We start from the raw sequence: 24,162 nt of genomic DNA on the forward strand, positions 1-24,162 counted from the left end.
ACAAAAAATTACATACAAGCAAAAAGACAGCAGTAAAAGCTGTCATATTTTTAATAAAAGTTAGTATGAGTGAGGTTCTAAAATGGTTTTAATCCCCTTCTGTGCAGCAAAAATTGGGACAGCACAGCACCTGTAAAAATATATCCAAAGCTTATTACAAATCCATTATCAATTAATCGGTACCACTTTTAGATAATATCACATTAAGGACTTCCTGGGAAGATAAATAAATTTTTCTTGTAAAAGATAAGCAAAAGACTTTGATCAGTAATCAAATTTCTTCAAAATGTCAGTTTGTCTGCTCAGTCCTTGGGCAACTTCACGTCACAAGCCGTGGCAAATGCTCTGATCTCCAAAGGGGGGTCCATCATGGGAGACTTCCAGACACCCCTCTGTTCCAAAGCTTTACTCCCTACTTTGAACCTCTCCACAACAGAACTCACAGCTCTGCAGGCCATTTGAAAGGTTCAGCTGGTAAATACACCAAGGCCTTTCCACATCCTTAATTTGTAGTGAAGTTTCCCTCCTGTAAATTTGAGGGTAGTGAAAGAAAAACAGCTTAAATTCCTGCTTCAAATTAAACAGTGACAGTGGTAAAATGGTTATCCAGAGTGCGTCCTCTAGGATACCACCTGGAGCAAGAGGAATATATAATGTGTTGGATATCTTCTCTCTCCAGCTGTGCCATGTCCAGGGTGAAAACCACGACCACATGGAAGTGAAGCATCAGGCACATGGTGCAGAGTTGCCTCCAGCAGTGATTTGAACAGGATCAGGTTCAGCTCCTGTCAGAGCTCTGTCTGGGAGCACTGCAGCACTGCCTGCTCAGCCCAGCTAAACCTCCAGGCTATCAAGAGAACCTAATGAAGGAGCCTTCCACAAAAGGGCAGTAGGTGATCAAAGGCAGATGTTGATGAAACTAAACTCCCTGAGAAGTAAGAACAAAATGTAGAATAGCAGTGACTGAGGCACAAACTTCTGCCTGGAGTGCCAGACTTAAAGCCTTCCTTCTTGGCCTTGAAGAGAGAGAGCCTTCCTGCTGATGAGCATTTTCTTTAGCAGTGACTTTGCGATGGCAGAGCAAAATCCCAAGCTGAATACAGGTGTTAAAGCAAACCAATTGTTTCACATATCCTGTAACTGCAGAATCTTACCTTACAGCAGGAGGAGGAGTGGAGGGAATCTCTTTGAAGGACTTAATACTGGAGTCTTGGCACTGCAGCCTGGCATATTACTAGATATCAGCAGACACACTTCTGTGTTTCATTTAAGGATTCACATTAAAGAAGGTTAAGGAGAATTGGAAAGATACCCCGAGAAAAGAAAATTGCCAAGATGTAGCACAGGTTGAAGGGCAGAATGTAACAGAAGAACAAGAAAAATGGCACGTTAAGCTAAGGCTGGCAAGTAAATGAGATGGAGGCTGAACACAGCTAGAGGAGATGCTCCAACTCAGGGTACATGGTTGAAGGAAACTAAGGAAATAGTGTCTGATTTGACCTTCTGTGTATCAGCACAAGAAAATGAATTATAGTTCTTCAGCCCTCTTTCAATGATGTTAAATCTGTAAACATTTCTTATCTCCAGTGTCTATGGAATAAATCACCCACAGCTTGAACTTGGTATTATTATGAAATTAAAATGTTTAATCATTTTACATTTTGGAAGCTGATTTACACATAACCCTGAGAAAATTACAATAATTAAGTATTTGAAATAAGCAATTATATAAGAATATTTAACTACACATTTCTTTAATTATATTTTATTCGTTTAAAAAATACAAAAGTAATTTATAGCATCAAAAATAGACTTTTTACTCCCTTTTAGCTATTAATAATAGGATTTTAAAATGGCCTTGAAGATACTAACAGTACAGATATTTACCAGTTAGAATACCTGGAACTAGTTTTAATGTATCTGTGCTGGCCACTGCAGATAAAATTACTTTTGGTCTTTATAAAATTTTTAAAAATTAAGCTACAAGCTAGCTACAAAGTATCAGCTACAAAAATCCTGGATTTTTTAAATGGAGTGTTAAAAGCCTATTTGCTTTTGTATTTCATCTTGATCTAGTGCACAAATAATGTGATCACAGCACCCAGTGTCAACCAAAAGGTGGTAACAGGCTACTGCCAAACAATGTCTTTGTACACGATTGAATTCCTCACAACCCAGCCCCAACAATCATGTTGTTTCTTAGCAATGCCTAGGGGAGTCAATGTGCCTTTCAGCCTTCCTGGATGATGAACACAAGCAAGATTTTAAAGATCTGAAGGGAGGGGAGCTGCTCAGTGAAAAACCCATCCCAGCTGGAACGGCCCATGGGCAGTACATGGTAGGATTTGAGCAGCTGGGCCACCCAAAGGAGGTCACTGAAGGGACACAAATGCTGCAGCTGGACCACAGCTGCCACAGGGATGATGGGAAGGTTCAGTACAGTATGGTAAATAATCCAGCAGCAGGGGGGGAACTGAAATACCACACGACTTATAATACACCATCACAAATTTCAGTTATGGTTTTTTACTGTCCTGTTCATGTCAAGATGTTATAAAATATGATTAAACTGTCTTAATTCTTCTAAAATTAAAATACAAATTTCTACCGGTGTGGTGAGTGTTTCATTGCTTGCAGCCATGCATCCATAGCAGGTCTGTATTCCTCTGAATCCTTTTGGGGCTCAAACACTGCTTCTACTCGCCTCAGCTTCTTCAGTTGTTTTTTGTCTGTCCAAAATCCTATAAATAGAAAATTCATTCTCCAGCTCAACTGCAAATATGTTATTTTTGAGTTGTTTTAATCTGAGAGATCCAAAGCAGAAACACAGTAAGAAATAATGACAACTTTTCTTTTTACTCTACCAGCAACTTTCTCAGAGAGAAGCATATTTTTAATATTGTGAAAATCCTTTCCAGTAGGATCCATTTGTTTGGAATCCTGACAACAGCGCATCTGCTTAACTGGGATGGTTTCCAAAGAACAGCTCTGGTACATTGAAGCTCCCTTAGGTTTCATCCACAAAGTGCTTTTGGTTGCAGGTCCTTCTCAATGAAGAAGGGCCACAGAAACCAAGACTTAGCTGCTTTCCTACTGTCTTCAAAATTGTATCAATAGCAAGAAACAGCTGGTGTTACAGATTCATATCAATTGATGTTATTAAATCATTCTTGTCTATCAAGGGTCTCAGCTTTCTTGCACTTTTAATTGCTGAATAAGTCTTATTGAAGCACATAGTTTTTACCTTCATTTGCATTATTTACAGATCAAAGCACTTCAACAAAAACATGTTTTGTAGGTGCATATTAAGCAAAACTGTCAACACTTTATAGCTTTCAGTCTGGTTAACAATATGAAACAATTCTGTGTGAGTAGAGCTGTTTTTCCTGTTAATAATTAATTTTGTACTTCCATTTCTGTGAGAGCCTCAGAGGATAAAGGCAGTGCTCACAGAGCACAGGAGACAGCCTCAGTGGGAGTGACAGAGCTGCAGGTGAGCACGGTGGCTCCCTGGCCACAGGGTCCTTCCCCAGCCAGCACCAGTATGGGGATGGACATGGAATGTCTGAGTCAAGGAAGAGGAGGCAGCAAAGACAGGGCTCACCTTTCTTCTCTAGCAATACATCCTTCTAATGGTATTGTACAGAGAAACATAAACACCATTTACCTTAGATTCCTACCAAAATGGCTAAAGTAATCCTTTGGGGGGGGTTACAATTATTTGAAGTTATGCCTTTTTTTTGTGTGATCTCTTTTCTATTGTGTTTACAACATGCATTATATAGGGGAAAAAAGTATTTTTGATGTCTACGTACCTGAAGCAAGGCCTGCTAGAAAAGCTGCACCAAGACTAGACATTTCTGTGTTTGCAGGTTTTTCTATTTTCTTATTAATTAAATCTGATGTCATCTGCATGACAAAACTATTATTACTGACACCTCCATCAGCTCTACAGGGAGAAGGGAAGAAGTAGTTAAAAAAATGTGTTAAGTGCTTATTGCCAGCATTTCAGAAAACAACGTTTGGTATTTCACACTTATGCATGAATCTTCCTGTCACTCATGCACAAATGCATTTCCACTTTATGGGTAAATTTAGAGGACAGAACAAGGTGCTAAAAAAAGAAAAAAGAAGTTTATAAACTTAGAGAGGAATGGTAGGCAAACAGGGACACAGGACTCTATCAAAAGCTCTCAAAGTTCTGTCTTTTAAAACTATGCATCATCTTGGCTGAAATATTAGGGTTTATAACAGATCCTTTACACAGTTACCACCACAATATGACAACATCAAACAAACCTTTCATGTGTTCTCAGATCTGGAAAAGTACAGTTCTCCTCAATACTAAATCTTTGTATTAGTTACCTAAAATGCCTTCACAGTTGCTTCTTTTTAAGAGGAAGTTCAGAATGAGGCTTCCATCTGTCTATTTTCCTGCTTTGAGACCAATTTAATGGGGAAAACGAGAACTTATCAGTGCTGGTCTTTAATCATCTGAGATTTCGAAGTAATTACTCTTGCAAATAAAATAAGTCTAACAAAATGCAATCTTTGAAATGTCCTAGATAGATTCATTATGCTCTTGTACTCCAGTACCAGCCATGTATGGAGCTGCTGTTCTATCAAATGTGGTGCAGAGAAGACCTCTAGTGTTTATTGCTGTAGAAAGTGCTAGGTAATAAAACTCTTTAGTTATAGGACATGTGGATTAAGACTGAGGGCTCCTTCTCTGAGCTTTCCTTGATGGTGTTGAGACAAGCAAAGAGAAGTAACAGAAACCTGTTGAGGACTAATCAAAACAATGCCCAGAAATCAGGAAGGAACAAGGAATACAGGAAAACAGCCAAAAAAGAAATTAATAAGTTTATGGGATAAAAGCAACAACAAAAAATCAAAGGTAATTGATAGATGCAAAAGATGTGTGGACATAAGGATGGCAGAGCAGTTTGCAACCCTACTGAGAACCCCACACACATAATGAGTGCGTCTCATTATGTTTTAATATTTAATCCACAAGCTAAATTGCTACTGCTTTTAGTTAAGTAATACAGACACTATATAAAACTGCAATTTTATATCCATGAATAAAAAATAACATGGTCATACAATTTAAGGTTTATTTCGCAAGGTAAATGGAATCAGAATTCTAATGCTCCCTAGTTTGTATTTCCATAATTCCCATATTTTAAGAGTTTTTTAAGAGTTTGCACTTTTAATGTGACTTTTCAATTCTTTGATGCAATTTTCTATGTTAAAAAGCTTCCTAAGTAATCAAAGTTCTGGTACTTTTCATCTTTTCATTAAACCCCTAATCCTGGCTGTTTTTTCACCTTTGCCTTGTCTCTCCCAATACGCAATGGAAAGCAGAAACTTTTTTCTCCTCCCACTTCTGTATTCTTGCTTTTTTCCCTCTGAGAGCCTGATTCTGACATGCCTTCCTTGCAGAGGCACAGGAGGGATGGGAACGCTCACCTCTGCTCCTGACTGCAGTGCCATGCTGACCCCTGGCTGCCCGAGGAAGGAATTTTGTTGCAGAGCTTTCTGAGCCTCAGAGGGCCGGAGCTTCTGACAACGTGTGCTCAGAGAAGGTCCCTACCAAAATGTGAAATGTGGTCTTCCAGCAATGTTTAATTCAGCTAAATGTGCAAGCATTTTCTAGGGATTACAGCTGCCTCACTAAATTTGATATAGATCTTCAAAGATTAAAGGAAAACTGATGTCTAAAACTAATCTCTCTCTTTCCCTCACAAAAGGAACCAGTTCTAACCAAAGTCTTCAAAAATTGCATGTGAAAGACCTAGCACAGAAAATGTCAGTATGAAAGAATGATGACAAAGGGTAGAATGACCTTTGTGGTAGGCATTGCTATAAGCACTGTAGTGCTACCTGAAAACATGGATATACCTTCTTTTTAATTTTTGTTTTAATAATTAGAGCAGTTCATTACTCCCCCACTAACCATCACCAATGCCAATAGCTGTGGGTACACTCTACTGCTGCTTAAGTTACATTAACATTTGACTTGGAAATCATCTACTTCTAAATAGCAGAATTTTTACAGTAAGAGAAGATGCATAATGAAGTTCAAACCTGTTTCAAATCAAACTCTCACATATTGAATTTAAAAGTTCTGGGGAACTCACCGAATAGTTCGAAGAGGAATGTGCACCTTCCTCACAATGATATCATAAAGCAGTTTGTTCCTTTAAAAAAATATTTAGTTGAATTAAGCATTATATATCCCATAAAGTGTTTTCAGTATCTGCGTAGTCAGAAAATAAATGCAAGGCAAGAAAGGCCTCAGTTCTGTTAGAATTGCTGCAATAGCTGAACATTTCTAGAATGCATAAATGAAAAACCCAAAGCCAACGAAATTGATGTTTGGTCTTTGTCACTGTTGCAAAGGCAAAGTATGGCTAAATCATGGCCCATTTTATAGCAAGTCACTGTAGAAGGTTCATTTTCCCCACTGAAAGTTACTGATAGGTTTCTAGAGATGCAATTGTTGATGTGTAACAAGTGGCTTAGAGTGAGGAAAGTAGGCCAACAGTGCTAACTGGAGTTTATCCAGTTATTCTGTAAGGGGAATATCTGAAGCCTCCAAGCTGACTTTTTCCAGAAACCATTTCATTTAATGGGAGAAAATCTACACAAAAAGGATCTCTACTTTTTTCCCAGTTATTTGTATGCAGTATTTGAATCAGATAGACAAATTCTTAACATCCTTTTCAAGACACCCATAAGTTAATTCAGAAATTACATCTAGCATCTCATGTTCAGGCTTATAATGCAGAAGGAAAATCCATTAGAAACCAGCTGCAGCAATTCAGAATACTGTCCTGCTCCAGACATCTTTTCTGAGCTCTTTGCAGGAGATTTTTAAGCCCAAAGTGATGCCTCTAAGGCATCAAAAGCAAAGCTGTTGACTACATGGAAGGAATCAATCAGTGCTCCCTAACTGGCCACAGCACAATGTGAGCCAGGCTCAATCCATGCTGGGGGATGGCAAAGCAGTGACATACTGATGTGGCATCAGCAGTGACCAGCAGTGACATCTTTAGCCTTCACAGATCTGGAAGCTGCTGTCCATTCACATATTTTAAAACTTTTAAGAGGCCTATTACTTTGTTTTATAAAACACCAAAATTTCAAACTTTAAACAAAAGCTGATATAAAACTTTCAGCTTCAAGGATACTTTAAACACAGCTGGAGAGGACTACGGTTTCTGACAAAACACTGTCAGGTGAGGAAGGACAAACTTTAAACAGAAAACACTTTCAAAACATGCAGAAAACAACATTATTTAAGAATCTCGATATGGTTACTTAATGACAAAAACTCTAAACTAACAAATATACAAAAATTTATTTGTAAAGTGTTAAAAAAAGGAAGCAGCTAAAACTCCTTTCCAGTGTATATGTATTGTACAAACTGCAAAAGCCCATGTATCCACTTAACACTGCTGATCTAAATAAAAGCAAAGATAAGAAAACAGAAGTCAGATAATTTAGCAAGCAGTACCTGAAAGCTACAGATTCCAATATAGCTCGAACAAGGTGGTTCCTGTTAGTGGAAGGTTTCAGCCCCATAAAAGAGGCACATAAATATGGGTCATCCCCAGAAACCTGCAGAAAAGATGTCACCATGAATTCAGTGAATAATATTTGTAGGCTTTTGTGAAAGAAGTAAAAGAGTAAGAAAAAAATAACTTACGACAATTACAGGCAGCAGTGGAAGAAGAAAATTGAAAACAATATGTAAGAGGCATGTAGTGTTATTTTGGCTTACTCAGCAAACAGTTTAAATTGCTTCTTTCAACAGCAAAACATTTAAGTGACTTCTTCCAAATAAAACAAACTAGAAAAGACTAATCCACACAATTTCCCTTTAAAATACATTTAAAATGTACACCAATTGTCTAGGACAGGGCACACTCATATTACTCATATTGCTGTTCTCTAACAAGATTTCACACATGCCCCCTCCTGAACTCCTGAAAAAAAGATGAACTGACTTTTAAAACTAATACTGGAAAGGACAATAATACCTTTTATTGATGTATACTACAGCCTGTTATCAGTGACACTGAAGGAAGCTGGGCTATCTGAAGAATAAATAAAATTCTTTGCTCTGTTCCATTAGCACACAGAACTTAGACAAAGGTAAGGTAAAGATGTTAAGGTTCTTCATAAAAAACCACTAGTCCTGGGAATGATCAAACTGACCTTGCTTAATTCAAACTTTCAGCAACACACTGAGATAAGCTCGTATCATTGAAGCCAAACAGTTACTAAGACTTCTAAGAGAGAAATCTCTTATACTGAGCTAGATCATCCCCAGGGAAGGGCTACAGTATTATCTTTGCTTTTCATAACACCAGGACTTGCAATCTTGCTAATATTTAGATACTATAAAATATTCTGATGAATTACAAATCTACACCTTGAAAAAAGGCAGAATAAAATAAATTATTTTGTAACAGTGATTAGAAGTATTGTCTCAATGAAAGCTCTGCCCTTCATTGCAGAAAAGCTGTGACATTGTTTTGTGTCATTGTTTTGTGTGCAGGCGTTGTCTGTGTTACTATGGGAAAATAATTCAGTCTATCTGTTCATCACTGATTTTCATATTTGGTTTTTCTCAAGGGGAGGAATGGCATTTAACCATTCTGATATGACAATGGCCTTCACATATTGTGATGAGCAACAGACAATAACAACCTCAACAGTACAGAATAAATACCGTGATAAGATGTAAATTATTACCTTTAAAATGTAAAAAATAATTTCTAATTGGGTTATTAAAATATAATCTTGATTTTATTAATAATACTTTTACCTGAAAACCTGGAATGAAACAAACACCTTGAGAATCAGCAGTACTCTGTGCCATTTCTGCTGTTTCATCTACATTGGTGAAAAGTTCTGTAAAGATACACAGGTGGTAGGATGTTATTATTTCCTTCAATTTCTTCATTTTGTTTCACTAAGAAAAAACATTTAGAGTCAGATTACTCCTTTTAAATGTTTTCAAACTACATGTTTTAAGGGAGACAATCTCTTCTCTATTTCATGTCCACCAGTCACATCAATAATCCGAAACTCAGATTATTGAATCCCAAATTCAGATGAAGACTAAACTCAAAAGGATCCTCTCCTATCTGCTGTGCTGTAGCCTTTTTATCTTCAAGACATAAATGGGAATTAAGAATGATAATGGCACCTAAGAGTGCTAAAACCTTAGATTCATAGAACTTATTTTCCACCCCCCATGTTGTTACTGTCAGTCCAACCACCTAACAACTACAGAGAAAGTCCTTAATACCCATATTTTATCAGCACTCTTAGTATCTTTACAAGTGACACATGAGGTAATACATCACCTCTTATCACAATAATGCCTCTTGGATAAACACTGCTTTTATTCTCTGTCCAGCCAGATGACTCCTTTCATAACTCTACAGACATTTCTTTTTAGCTTGTTCGTCACCCACATGAAACTCTTGTACTAACATCCCTCTTCCACAGTTTTAAGAAATTATGTCCTTATGTGGCCACATAACATGATTTTACAGAAAATTAGAGGTCTTCTGTACATGAGAGATATTGCTTTTTCTTGTCTAAAAAACGTGACTTTTCCTATTAAAGGTAAATTAGTTTAATCTAGCTCAACTTACCTTTGAAAAGTCCATCTTGATAATTTATCAGGAGTTTCAATTTACCTTTGTAACCTTTATGAATTTGTGGGAAAACTATAGATGCTACTGAGCTCAGACTAATAAATCTAAATCACATTTTTTTCTTCTTGATGTCTTTGCTATTATTGAATTATACACATAGTACCTCTATGCCAGGACAGAAAATCAAAAAGTAACTAAGACTGACTTCATGCTGAAATTCCACAAACTACTACTTCTTAAAAATTCTTAGAAGTTATAGGATTCCACTAAACGAAGTCTACTAAATTAAGTTTGCCTTGCTGCAGAAATTACTATTTCCAAACCTTTACCACTATTTTGTCTCATCTTCATCCATGTTGGGCCTCACCACCCTTATTGAGGCCATTAGCTTACCTTGTGTTTTGGCCCAATTCCTTCTGTAGAGCTAAAGTTTTTCCATTCTCTAAAGCTGATAAAAGTTTCTGAATTCTGCTTCTCTGCAACAATATTTTCAGAAAATAAAGGCCTTACTTGTTACAGAGTTTAAAGCAGCCTGCCTTTCATTTATCCCATCTCTAAAACTTCCCCCCCTTTTTTTCCTACAGTAGCAACTGTAGGTCATGATCATTTTTCTACTGACTAGCTAAAAATCCTTTATACTTCTGCGTATACCAATAATATCCATTTTAAGTACAGATAAGTTCCATATGGATAATTACCCATTTTAATTACAGAATCTGAAGTAGCAAGCTTATATATATGTAGCACTGACACTGGAGTCTGCAGCACTGAACTGTGTACTGAACTGAGTCACTTCCTCCAAAGCCTAGTGGCTTTACTCTCTAGGCTTAGTCAAACGTTGGATCAAGATGTGAGGACCAATCTGAGTCACACTTAACCCTTAGGGGCACATACCAGAGCACATAGATGTACACATGCATCTAAAGCTTCGAGAAATGTGGAATCTTGTGGTGAGGAAAACCCTTCCCAGACAGTCCAAAGTTTGAGACATTAATCACTTATTTCTCATCCTAGTAAAAAATACCCTGTTTCTAAGTAAGTCAAGTAAATTTTGAAGCTTGAATTAGAATACTGAGAACAGTAGTTCTATAAACAATCAGTAAGTTTGAACATCACCTACTACATAGCTAGTATTTTCATAGTCTGTCATTAAACTGGAATGCAAAACCTTTCATTACAAAATAGTAACAGCCAAAAGGCACATTACTTCCACATGAAGCAACAGTTACTTGCAAAGTTCTTCATGTTATTTTCATATAAATCAAACCTGTTATTAGCTATGAGATGTATTGCTCAAGCCCTCTCAAAAGCAAGTGAGGAGTAAAATGTTTCAGGAAAATAAAAGCCTAGTTAGGTAGGATGGTCTGAGGTAGAGACTGCAGATGATTGTGCAAACCCAACTCCCTGCAGCAAACACCCTCAGTAGATTGCTTACTAAAAAGACTCTGCATTTCTGCTGTCCAAAGCATGAAGATTACTTCCTTTTCTTATGAATAATAAATCAAATCCAGTAACACAACTATGAACCCATAAAACAGCTTAAGCAGTTATACATGTCACCCTCTGTAAAATGACAGAAGTTACCTATATCCAGAGCCCATTTTATGGCAGTGCCAACGTCCGATATGGAGCCTTCGGTCAAATAAACAACTTCTTCCCCAATCTTCCAACCGATCAGTGGATAAAGACCTTCATTATTTTCCAGGAAACAAAACATTCAGTTAAAATAAATATTTCCAGAATAACATACACAAACATCTCTCACAATAAACCCACCTAGAAAATGTCAATTTCTTTGTAGAATTCAAACTAAAGAAGTCACTGGTAGAGGTTAAATATACTGTTTAAAACTTTAGTGATGGGATAACAAGAGAACAGAGTAACAGGTTGTTAGACCAAAGTTAACTTAAAAAATTGCTATCAAATTACCAAAAAACACCTTTAAACTGAAGATCTATCTGTGCCTTTTATTTTTTATATAAGAAATCGTGCATACCTAAAAATTTATCAGTGTTTTTCTATTTAAGTCCATCCAACTTTCCCCAAGGGTTTCTAAAAAGGAAGAGTGTTCTCCCCCAAAAGATAAAGCATGAGGGCTTGTCTCTCAGATGGGAAACACAAAACTGAAACAGACATATACACACAAAAAAAGTAACACAAACTCGGAGCACAGATCTTATTCACAGAAGAGGATGAAAGTGATGTACTTTTAAATTCCCTGTTTAATATGCAATGCTTCCTCAAACAGAAAGCAAAAAAGAAAACAAGTTTCACCTACACTTCAGCTAGAGAATTGGCTTTTCAGGTCACTAGATAAGAAGCCCAGTAGTCAGTGGTCACTGCAACAACCTCACCCAATCAGGCACAGTAACTGTTGGAGTGAAGGAAGTGCCCATACTTAATGGAGACCTGCTGAGGACTCAGAGATCATGGAAAATGCAACAAAGATAAACAAGTCCCATTGTACCTCTACAAGGACCAGAAAAGCACCACAAGGATCTAGGGGCTCTCTCTGCTTTCTCAAAGTGACTTTGCTGATGTTTGTGTTCCTCACAGAATCATTTCCAGCTTGCCTGCATGTGTCCAAATGAGTTGTGTGCGAGTCCCAGTGAAACTGCAGGAACAATCAGCAGCACTGATTAGAGTCTGTACTTGTCTCTTGAAGGGGAAATGTGTGTGTATATATAAAACTCCAGATCATCCTGGTGCAGGTGTCCCTTGAAATCTTTACTTCTTACTAAAAGTAAAGCCACAAAGAAAAAAGCCCAAAAAATTAATTGAGCTGAAGATCCTAAAGAAAAGCAGCTAATTGGGGACAAAGACATCATGTGGCCTCCCTAAGGATGCTCACACCAGAGTCTCTAGCAGGGTAACATAACCCTGCCTCTAGGGAAGGGATCCCCATGACACTTGGCATGACCAGAGGTATTAAGAACCCTCAGACTACCAGAGGGAGCTTTAAACCTATACAACATGATTCCATCATTGAATTGTGAGACAGGCTGGCCTTGAAGGAACTACTTTATTTTTCTTTTTTTTGAACTGTTATATGTAGGAGCTAAATGTAGACCAGGAACTAGAACAGCAGCTAATGAATAGCTTGCACAAGGATGCTGCAGGGATTCATCTTGCAGTCTTAAATACATATATCAGCTTTAAAGATTGAACACATTACATTTCATGCCCAGGGCACTGAGAAAGGCAGGCACTTAACTTGTCCCACTAACCACACCCCACAACAGCCAGAGAACTTAGGGAAAATAATTTTAACAAAAGTAACAGCCTAAAGCAGTAAAAGTTTCACAGCACTGCCTTAGATGTTAACTCCTATCAGAATACCATAGCTAAACAGAAAAACTCTACAGCAAGTTTTTTGCTATTACATTTTAACAGACTACATACGTATTATTTCCTAAGTAAAAATATCATAATAATGACATAATTAATTAGCATAAAAAGCATTTGCATTCATAGAGAATTGAATGCCTATGCTATTCAGTTCAATTGAATGCCTATACATGACACATCTCATGTATTTGCCAATGTCCTTCAAGACTTGAGCTGGTGAAATTCTCTTTATCACACTGCTGTCCTCCTCCCCAGCCTCACTCCATTTTAAGCAGCAGACATCCTGAAATTAGTAACTCTTTAAAAATATGACAGACAGAGAGAGACTGTAGGCAAATGTACTTCAGTGTCATCTTCAGTGTTTGCTCTCATGACAAATAGCTATCTCTGACAAATTACTTGACAGACCACAGATGTTCAGAATGACAAAGTTTTAAACACTAGAAACACACTGGGGTGCCCATTTTAAAAGAAAACCTATAGCTTCTAACCCTGCATTAGCTCCTTGCATGTGCTTCAATGCTTAAGGGCTCAAGGGGAGGAACGTGCAATGATTCACTGCAACATTGTGATGTGAGAAGCCAGAGTACCAATCCCTTTTTTCTCCTATCCTGTACAATACTGCTATGAAGAACAGGTGAAGGAAAAAAAAAACCAGGAGGGATGCAGGTAGCAGATATAATTACTAATGATGCTAATTAAGTTCTCTTCCTGAGAAGCTTACTTTAGGATAACCAAAATTTACATTGCTTCATGTAAAATGAATTCAAAATTCAAACTTTCCACAGTCTTCCCTTCTTAAAGAACTCCCAAGCTGTTTTTGAACACTTATAGACTGAAGGAAAAGCACAGCTCTGTGCTATTCTTTTGTGTATCCTCAGCAGTAGCAGCTATCAAGGAACAGCTGAAAGAATAAAATCCCCTGAAACCAAAACTTCAGTCTTACTTCCCCGTGCTGCAAAGAGATGCTCTCCAGTATTGACATTCCAGAAGCCACCTGTTCCCATTGTCAGTTTAACATCTCCTGGGTGAAAGCAGCATTCTCCAAACATGGCTGACTGCTGATCAGCTACCTGTCAATCCAACAAAAACAACGGGACAAGTTAGCTACCCACCACCAACCTGCAATGCTGGGTTTGAAAATATCTCTGCAAACACTTTGGAGTTCTGAATATAAGTGACCACTCAGGAGCTGGGCACTCAGACAGGACTCATTTACAATTTCTTAAGCATTTGCAGGCCATTACAACAGTCAATTTTATCACTGGCATCAAATTACACCAAGTTTCACAGTGTGAAGTATCTGAAGGACTCCTTGCAACACTGAAAAACATTATGGAAACAAAAGAAGTATTTTGTGGTTTAATATTTAACAAGGATAAACCAGGCAGTTGCAATCCCAAGGAGCAGAACAGAGTAGCTTGGCCTGAATTCCTTTTTCTCCAAATAGAAAGTTGAAGTATTGAAGTCTTGCCTTCTTTTCTCCTTGATACCCCTCCTCTACCAAATTATTCTGTGCTCCATTTTTCAACCATGATTATGGTTATTAAATATTTTTACTTATGTTTTTGCATTGGTGAAACAGTAAATTTACAGCTAGATTTAGTCCACAGTCCTTTAAAACAAGACAAATTCATGTTAGCTAGGGGACATTTTTTCATTTAGCTCAATTCAAGCAGATTTTGCTCCAAATCATCACTTTAGGTTTTCTTATCCAAATTCTAACTACTGAGGAAAGAGCATGTTATTTGCCACTAATTTTTAGCAAAAAATAAAAAAGGCATAGAAGGTACCACAAGTGGATCTATTAGCAAACACTCCTACAGTAGTTTGGTCTCACTGAAGTCAAGCCAGAATGGACTCTTGCATAACTTTACACAGAACAACTGATTTTAAGCCAGATACACACATTACCAGAGTTTAGAGTCCTACATTCAGAATTTAATCATGTGGCCACACAACCTTAGTGGACCTCAACCTCTAGAAATCCCTTCTTGCTCCTTTCTCCTCCTTCTCCCTAAGGTTGTAGACTGGGTTTTTGGAGAAAAATTCAACCATCAATTCTATTGTAGCTAAATCACAGAGAATCAATAGAGAATATTAATGAAAGAAGCAAGTACTAAATCAAAGCCAAATAAACAGAATATAAACACACAGATGTAAGAAAATATTTTCACTTACCACTGCCATTATTGGAATAGGTACCCCAAATATTTCAGAGTCAGTTGATCCGAAGTTGAAGCTTAAAACAAATTACATTAAAATGACCTTTTTGTAAAAATGAAATCTAGGTACATACAGCTTGGGTCTGGGTCACACATAAAAGGTAATGCTACTGACTTATTTTAAGCAAAACATTAAAACTATCACTTTAAGAAACATAGTAAAAAAGTTTTGGACTTCATATACTTATAAGGTATAACTACATGTAAAAATATTTTTTGTGTACGTGTGTAGTATTTGGCCTGTGCAGAATATTTAGTATTTAATAATTAATCATAATTAATTTAGCAATTAATTTAACAGTTATAATATTCTTTTAATTATGTCTTCATAGTTACCTTGTGTCTCTCACTGGTGGATAAATAGACATTGGAATAGAAAGTAGATTACACAAAGTGGGATTCCAACATTTCTGAAATGAAATGGAAAAAGTAAAAACATTAGGAAGCATCTGAGAAGCACAATAAATAGCAGAGACATTCTTTGGGACAGCACATACCGTAAAGGGCTCAAAAATGCCTGTGGAACTGGCATTTGAGTAATCTGTAGCATACACAGAACCTAGCATGAAAACAGAGAACAAAGAAAGATTTTTAGACATCCAAATATTTAAGATATTTCATGGGAATCAATGAGATATTTAAATAGCTCACTGACTCCCATGAAATATAAATCAAGTGTGAATGAGCAAAATCACCGTGATACAATGAGCACAGAGATTTTACCTGCTGCTCACTACACTGTGCACACATTAATTACCTTGTTTCCTCTCATGAACCTGTCTAGAACAGCCAACAGCACCACACCAACTGCATCACAGTCATAATGGGATTTCTCAGGCATTAGTACTCAGAATAGAAACTTGTAATTCTTCCACATTTTTAACAATTCTTTGTTCTTCTGCTTTCACAGGTACTTTTCTTCAATCAACACCAATTAGCTCTGTTAGTCCTCTTTAAATCTTATACTCTTAGAAGGCTGATTACACTGAATAAATATTTCCCTTCCAACAGGCCCAAAGAATAATTTATTCAGAAGTTCTTTTTGTAACAGGAAATACATTACAATTTTTATTGAACATACAAAAGCACAAATTGCAAAAAAAGTATCTATTCTAGGATATATAAATGACAAGTAATGAACATAATTTCTTAGATTCCAGTGTGTTTTACTGATATTTAAGAGGAACTGTAATGTTCACCTTTAGTCAATCTATACAGTAACCACGTGTCAACCGTTCCAAAGCAGCAGTTGTTTTTTCTGGCAGCTTCTTCAGCCTGGGAAAAAAATATATGATAAAAAATTACAACTGGGTATAATAAGAGAAGAATATTTATTGATTTCTTTGATTATTGTCTTCATGATAAATCAGAATGTCCTCAGAAAATAAGTCTCTGATTGTAAACTCTTCTTCTAAAAAGGCTGAGTTGGCTATTTAACTAAAATTATCCTACAAGTTCATGCTCCTAACAGAAAATAAGAACACTTTTTTACAGCTGTTTCTAAGGAAATAAAAGCAATTGATCTTCCACTGAAGGGGCATCATAGCCTTATGAAAAGAAACTTACAGTTACAATTGTAACAGTGGTGAAACAGTGGTAGATAAAGAAAACAAGGTCCTGCATGGTGAGTATTAGAGCAATGAATATAGCAACACATAGATCAGGGCTCATTAGTGCACTAGGTTAATCCAGCACAACTTATTCCACATGCATTTTCCAATTCACCAAAATGCAAAATGAATTGTGCAGTATGGTGTTATTTGTGAAACTGCAAAACATTCTGGAATAATGCAGAATGGAAAGGGAAGAGGTCTCACTGAAAATAAGTAAAATCATCATGCAAAACCAGAGGGCAAACAGCTTTAAAACAAAGTACAATCACTAACTGTATAAATGTATCAAGTGAAATAAGATGATTTTATTATGTTGCTTATGTATGAAGAAGGCTTTTTACTACTACGCATTTCCAGAGTGAGAGGGAAATCTGTAGAAATGTAAGTTACTATTTAGGTAGACAGGCTTTGAACATTAACACAGAAAAAATCCTTCCTGCTTCTTCTGAGAAGAACGAGCAAGACAAAACTGAAGCAATTACAGCCAATAGTCACAGAGTCATGGAATGGCCTGGACTGGAAGGGACCTTAAAGAGTTCCAACTCCACAGCCATGAGCAGGGACATGTTACACTAAACCAGGTCACTCAAAGCCCATCCAGCCTGGCCCTGAACACCTCATAGTTGCAAGCCATTAAGAAATCTATTGCTTTTCCCTTTCCAGCTTACCTCATGTATGTTTTTAAAAACCCATGACAACTTCATGGAAGCTTGATGTGTTGAAAAAGTAAGAAAACTGGGTGCCAAAAATCGATCATTCCCAGTCAAGAAATGAAGCACTGTAAAAATAACATGGATTACCTGTTTCAAAAGAAAACAGTTACTCAATTTTTCATCTTGCCCTTTAAAGGTTACTGATCAATTACCTTTAAAGGATGACAACACAGATGAAAGCTACTGACATTACATTCAGAAAGCTAAAACTCCTTTAGAGGATCCCTGAGCAGGATTATGTAAGGATGTTCATATCAACAGACAGCCTTCCTGCAACACACACCACAGGAAAGAGCAGCTGCTCTAAGCAAGGCTGCTTGAGCACCTTCTGCTGGAGCACTGACAGCCACTGCTCTGCACTGCCAACACTGGTCACCTCTGTGAGCACAATGCATGATGTGGATGGCAGCATTACACACTGTTATTCCAGGGCAAGTTCTCTTACAGCTGACAGGCTCAATCATGACTTAATAGATTTACCAAAATTTAATCATTAATCAAGTTTTCACAAAAGAAGTAACTGGCAAACCCTATAATTTAATTTCTTATTGTGACTGCGCTGGTTAGTTTCCATTTAAGAGGAAAACTAACTTCTGGTTTTGGACTTGGCACAAATCTTTCTCTTCTAAAGGTACAAAGCACAAGCCACAAACAGCATAAAATGTATCACCTATAGATAATCAGAGCAAAGGGTACATGAAAAAAACAAGCCAAGAAACCAAAAGTCCAAACCACTTCCAATCCAGACCTAACTACATCCACAATCCATGCAGTAGTGGTGTCAACATTCCATGTTTTAATATGACAGACTAAAAAGTAACAAAATGAGCCTTAGACCTACAGGTATCTTTTTCCATAATAATTACTTTAGGCTACCAGTACTGCACTTTATTTCTTGGAACTATCTTCCATGCCAATATTACTCAGTGAAATGTTCATTGCTCAGTTAAATGATGGCTACAGCACATCACCTCACCATGTGAACAGGACACTTGCAGTATTCCATATAGTGCCCTTACTTGTCATAAGAGTTAAACAGATGTAATATATCCAAGCAATATCTAGATTAATGCAGTTTTACCTTCAGCAGAAGGGAGTTATTCCAGGAATTCACAAGTTCAGCACTTCTTAAGTCTTGCCAACTTATGAAATTATGAAAAGGTTTCCCTGTCTTCCTGAAAAACAGTATTTGAACGATTAAAGCCAGAGAACACAAATTGCCCAAAACAGTCAACATTATGTTCCATTTCCAGTCAGGACAACAAACTAGGTTAGTTCACATAATAACTGCATATCCTCCTGGTGGATTTGAGGAATTATTAAATTAGCATACAGACATTGGGAGTGTCAGACTTCTCACCAGAATTAAAAATACATATGCATTCATCTCTTCCAATGCATAAAGAACAAAAAGGCCACACAGTCACGATCTGTTCTGAACAGCTCTAAGGTGTGGCTGTGCAAGCACAAGAGAACATGAGTGACTTGACAAGTTTTACTTTTGAGTTCAACACATCTACAGCCTGCTGCCATCCGGTCTATGAATACAAATGAATACAAATTCATTTTAAAGAATACACAACATACATACTTGTGCCATGTGATGAAAGTTCCTCTCTGGGTGGAGATGCCAAGACCAGCAATTTGCCTCATGTGAAGTCCTGCAGCTAAAAACCAAAAATAAATTACAATCACAAAAAAAGAATTTATTTGGAGAAGCAAAGAAAAATATTACTTCTTCAGTATAACTATAAAACCTATGGACTATTTAGGAAAGTAATTTATGAGAAAAAAGTTTATGAGAAGAGAATATAAATCGCTACATATAGTTCAACTAAGTGTTAAGGGCAGTGAAACATTAGAGAGCTCTGAGTCAGACAATTGATTCCAAAGCAGATAAACAAACCTATGTATTTTGCAAAAGCACACAGACCCTTTCCACCCTCTGAAAGGCCTGCTGATACTTTATATGAACAATCCCAGAGACAGGCAGGCAGATGACACATGTCCACATAATCCATTAAAATGTGTATTTCACATGGATGAATGTGAGCAAAAGCCCCAATTAAAGTACCTTTACAGACTTAGGGAAAGAATTTCTATAAAGAAACAAAACTAGATTGATCCTGCAGGCAGTAAATAGATAAATATGAATACATCATAACTTTTTGCATCACTCTGATGACATGTCTCACTTTAAATATTTCTTAAGCAACGTTTAAAAAATTCCTAAGAAAGATCTTACTTAAATCAGGTACCACTGAATGCAACAAAGTATACTTTAAAGTCAGAAGTACAAAAATGTACACACCAATTTTGCTGTAAACCTTACCTTCAAGTAACTGTTACAGAACATTTTTTCTAATATAAGTGTAAATAATTGAATATGTCCATAGCTATTTTCAAAGCAACTCTGGTCAGCTTGCTAATTACCTCCAGCCATACTTACAGAAGCAAAATTACATCAAGAAAACACACATTAAAAAATTTCCACTTAAATTACAGTCTACCCACCCTGTCCTAAGTACTGTTACTCTGAAGGGCTCTCAATCCAGCTCTTTGAACAAGTCCCAGGTTAAGTAGGTCCTGCTCATACGTGTTCTCATGTTAATTTTCATGTGCAAAGTTGCTCATTTGTGTGAGCATGTACTGCAGACTCTACACCCCGCACCCTCTCAGTGACAATTACAGAAGGGGTTTCACAGACAAAGGGCACATCTGTGCTGCCCAACTCTACCTGTGCTTCTGCCCCTGCCCTTATACCGGCTCCTTGCATTCCTGCCAGCAGTGCTATCAGTTCCTCCATCAGATGGGAATTAAACCAGTGCTTTCACAAGGCAACCTGCTCCACCTGCCTGCACAAGTGCTGCTGGTAGCAGGAGGATACAGGAGGGGGACCTGGGAGTGGGTGGCCTGAGAACAGCACTATTTCTTTGTCAGGCAAAGGCAGAGCTTTCAAGCACTTTCACAGCTCACTAAGGACTGCTGGCATGTGTTACTCCTTCCCATCTCCACAATCTGCATGGTCCCACCACTTTCCCTGTGTTAGCTATCATACTCTCGAGACACCCACGTAAGTGGAGCTGACTTCCATTACAGACAAAAACAAACCTAAAGACAAACATGGGTATTTTTCAGTTAAGCTGCCTTCTGGATGGAGTGCCACAGTAAGAGACAGAGTTGAGACCATGCAGCCAGAAGTTTCCACCACCAGGTGGTACTGAACTGCAGCAGCTCATCCACACGTGTATGGAATCACGTTTAGCTCCATAAGCTCTGCAAACCCCAGTGTCACTGTGCTCCTTCTGCTTCCAGACACTCATTCCTGCCCCTGCTACCACACCCTCGCTTGCGTCAGCACAAACACTGGTGAAGCTCTGCTGGCATAAACAACCCGACAGTGATTCCACTCAGGAAGCTGCCCTGCTCTAGGAGACCTCTGGAAAAAAGGGGTGGCACTGTTTCTTTTGACAGCACTGAGTTATGCTTACTTACACACCCACTTAAAAATGACTTGCCAACAATGGGTGCAGCTTGGCCACAAGGAAATCTTCCCTTTTTAAAACTAGCTGAAAAGTCTTGCTTCCTGACTTTTCCCACAGAATGGAAATGAAGGAAGACAGGAAGGTCTTTGGGGGCTGAGGTGGCATTGCTGTTCTTGTGACCAAATAGTTGTGGCTGCTGACAGAACAAACCAAGAGCCCAAAATAATCAGCTTCAGTTTACACCTGGTGATATTTACTTTCCCTGTTCCTTAGGCAGCCTTCCAAAGGAAGGGACAAGCAGTTTAGCCATGAGCCAAGCCTGAAGGCAGAGCAACACTGGAGACCAAGCAAGAGGGGCTGAACAGGAGGAATTGAATGACTTGAATGAAAGGGTGCAATGTGCACACACAGGCGAAGGAGGATGGGGCACTGTGGGAAGGCAACCTGTCCAGTTGACAGGTTTACAGCATCAACATGGCACAGGTGATCGAGGATGGATGGCAGAACACTGGAGGTAGATTAATACAAAAGCTGTGAAAGTTGTAGAGAGCAAGAACTAGGTTAGAGCAGCATCCAGAAAAGCAGGGGGAAAACCCATCAGAGGTTTGTCAGAAAAAGGAGTTGTATGTATTTAGTGTGTGGAGCACTAGGAATTTGTAGGCTAAAGTACAAATAGAAAAGAACAGTAATACAGGATAGGACAGTAAGAATCACTTAAAGTTTGAATGGGAAAAGGAGGAATATCAGGTTGCAATCGACTGAGCCCAGCTCTGCAGCATCCTGCATTCATTCTCACTCATACATACAAAGTGGTGGTAGAACAATGGGGCACTGGAAGGGGAACAAGCCAGCTCTCTGTTCCTGCACAGCGGCATCTGGAGGAACAGACACTGGGGAAGGATGCATATACAAAAAGCTGGAGCCACAAAGTGCTGGCACTGATGCATAAATCAAGTATTCACATTGCTTCTACTTCAAATCTAATCTGGCCCCAATGAAAGGAAAAAGGTAATTGAAGAACCCTAATTTACATAATGATTGAATAGGCCTTAAAGCATGTTATAGGCCTGTGCCCAGTGATGATTTTCAGTACCAGCTAAAAATAGTTTTATTATCCAAGTAACTAAATTTACTAATTTTTATAAATAAATAATTTCTCAAATTTAAGCCCTTACCTTGTACAGCCTCTTTTATTACACCAATAAATTGACTCCATAGCACTTCAGGATCTAATTCAACCCATCCAGGACGAGGATAAAGTGATTCTACCTGTTTGGGAAACACAAATAGCTTTATTATGATCCCTAGAAATCAGCAAATACATTTGGCTTTGGGTTGTTTTGTTTTGTTCTTCATTTTGTGAATCTCCTGTAAGAGTAGAAACAACAGTGTACTTTTAAAACATTGTTCAACGTGGGTGTGTGATCTCTAGAAGACCTCCTCTGTTCCGGGGCAATAAAGAAGCTCAAACCCCTTGAAATAAGGAAGTCCCAACCTCTTGGAAAAAAGGAACCTGTAAAACCCCTTCCAGAGCTGCAAAAAGGAAAGCAGGTGTCTCAGAAAGCCGTTTCTGTTGCATTGCTTAATTCTGACGTCGGTGCCTCTGAGCTTCTCAGTGGCAGAACAGCAGAGCAGGGATCACCTGTCAGACGAGCTTCCAGCGCCAGGGAGGGTCAGCTCCACCGAGAGCAGCCCTTTCCATCTCTGAAATCCATCAGACTTCTTACACTTCTCCTCGCTGCAAGCTTTTCATTGCAATAGGCAACAGTAAAAAAAGTTAATTCTGGAGATTGCCGTGATCCTAAAATCACAACCACTACTAACCAAAAGCAGCCTGAAATTCACGTTCTAATGCTGACACTTCTTCACACAGCGCTGTTACATGATGGGACGCGTGCAAACGTAAATCCTATACAAATCTCAGCTATGCCCTACTAACAACAGTGGTTTTGTTCAGACAGATTAGTCGATAAGCGACCGAAGGTAAGGCAACCGGGAAGGATGGGAGGGGGTGAACGCCGAAGTAACGGCGGGTGAGAGCTACGGCGGTGCCGCGGGGGTCGGGGTTTGTGAGTTTCCTTTCACCCCTCGGGAGGCGGAGCCGCTCCTGTCCGCCCTGCCCCAGGGGATGCCCGCGCACCGGGACCAGCCGAGCTGGCGGAGAGCCTGCGAACGCCGAACCCCGACGGGCACCCCCCGCAGGTCGGAAGCGCTCGGGGCACAACGAGCACGCTCGGCCCCTCCCGGCTCCCGAGACAGGTGCTGCCCCCGGCTGCTCCCGCCGCTCGGCCCCGCTCCGGACCGGGGCGCACCCCGCAACCCGCCCGCACTCACCTTCCTGTGGCTGGAACCCCTGACGGCGGCCGCCCGGTCGTAGACGTGGCACTTCACCACCGTGCTGCCCACGTCCACCCCCAGCACGTACCGCGCCGCGGCGGCCCCGCTGTCGGGCTGCCCGCACGGCATCGCCCGCCGCGGCCCGGCGCGGAGCGCGGAGTGAGGGCGGCCGAGCGGCCGCGCCCGCCACAGGCGGCCGGGGGCGGGCGCTGTGCGGCCTATGGGCGCGGGCAGGCAGCGGGGCCGCCGCGCGGGCAGGTGGCGCCGCCGGGGGCGGCCGGCCAGGCCGCGGCCTGGGAGCAGCGCGGGCGGTGCGGCCCCGCCCGCCGCGCCCTCACCGGCCAGGGGGGCCGGGCCCCGGCCCCTGGATCCCACAGACACAGCAAGAACACGAAAGCGGAGCCTCGCGTTTCGTCTGTGCAGTCTCTACAAAAATCTGCCACATGCACGTAAAAAAGGGCTTTTAGTTAAACACCAAGTGTAAAGGGCTTTGCCAAATTCAGCCCCGAGCGCCCTGGGGAGAGATGCCCACGGTGCGATGCTGACCCCCGTGATCAGTGCCTGACCCCAACTTCTCCTTACCCTAAACGAGCTATGTTTTCCCCTGGGATTTGTCACTGAAGGCACTGAGTATCCATGAACAAATTACGCATAATTACACAAAGTCATGAGCTGCAGCAATTCACTGATGCCATCAGTTTGATTTATAGAGGGAACAGCATCTAAAACTACTGCTGAAACAGTTTGTGACAGAAATGTTC

At 39.4% G+C, this 24,162-nt stretch overlaps 1 protein-coding gene across 1 annotated transcript; it reads right to left on the minus strand.

The window, feature by feature from the left end:
• Nucleotides 1–1,009: 1,009 nt before the first annotated feature.
• On the minus strand, nucleotides 1,010–23,530 carry GK5 (glycerol kinase 5). Its single transcript, XM_058812295.1, has 16 exons — nucleotides 23,399–23,530; nucleotides 22,240–22,333; nucleotides 19,171–19,246; nucleotides 18,661–18,754; nucleotides 17,535–17,666; nucleotides 16,453–16,528; nucleotides 15,751–15,812; nucleotides 15,590–15,663; nucleotides 15,210–15,270; nucleotides 13,975–14,101; nucleotides 11,265–11,369; nucleotides 8,840–8,925; nucleotides 7,523–7,626; nucleotides 6,144–6,203; nucleotides 3,816–3,949; nucleotides 1,010–2,741 (listed from the first exon to the last, which is right to left on the minus strand). Exons 1-16 carry the CDS (start codon nucleotides 23,528–23,530, stop codon nucleotides 2,605–2,607), a joined length of 1,554 nt encoding a protein of 517 aa, XP_058668278.1. The 3' UTR covers nucleotides 1,010–2,604.
• Between the last annotated feature and the right edge of the window lie 632 nt (nucleotides 23,531–24,162).

This window comes from Ammospiza caudacuta, chromosome 11 (genome assembly GCF_027887145.1).
Source record: "Ammospiza caudacuta isolate bAmmCau1 chromosome 11, bAmmCau1.pri, whole genome shotgun sequence".
In the NCBI taxonomy this organism is placed as follows: Eukaryota; Metazoa; Chordata; class Aves; order Passeriformes; family Passerellidae; genus Ammospiza; species Ammospiza caudacuta.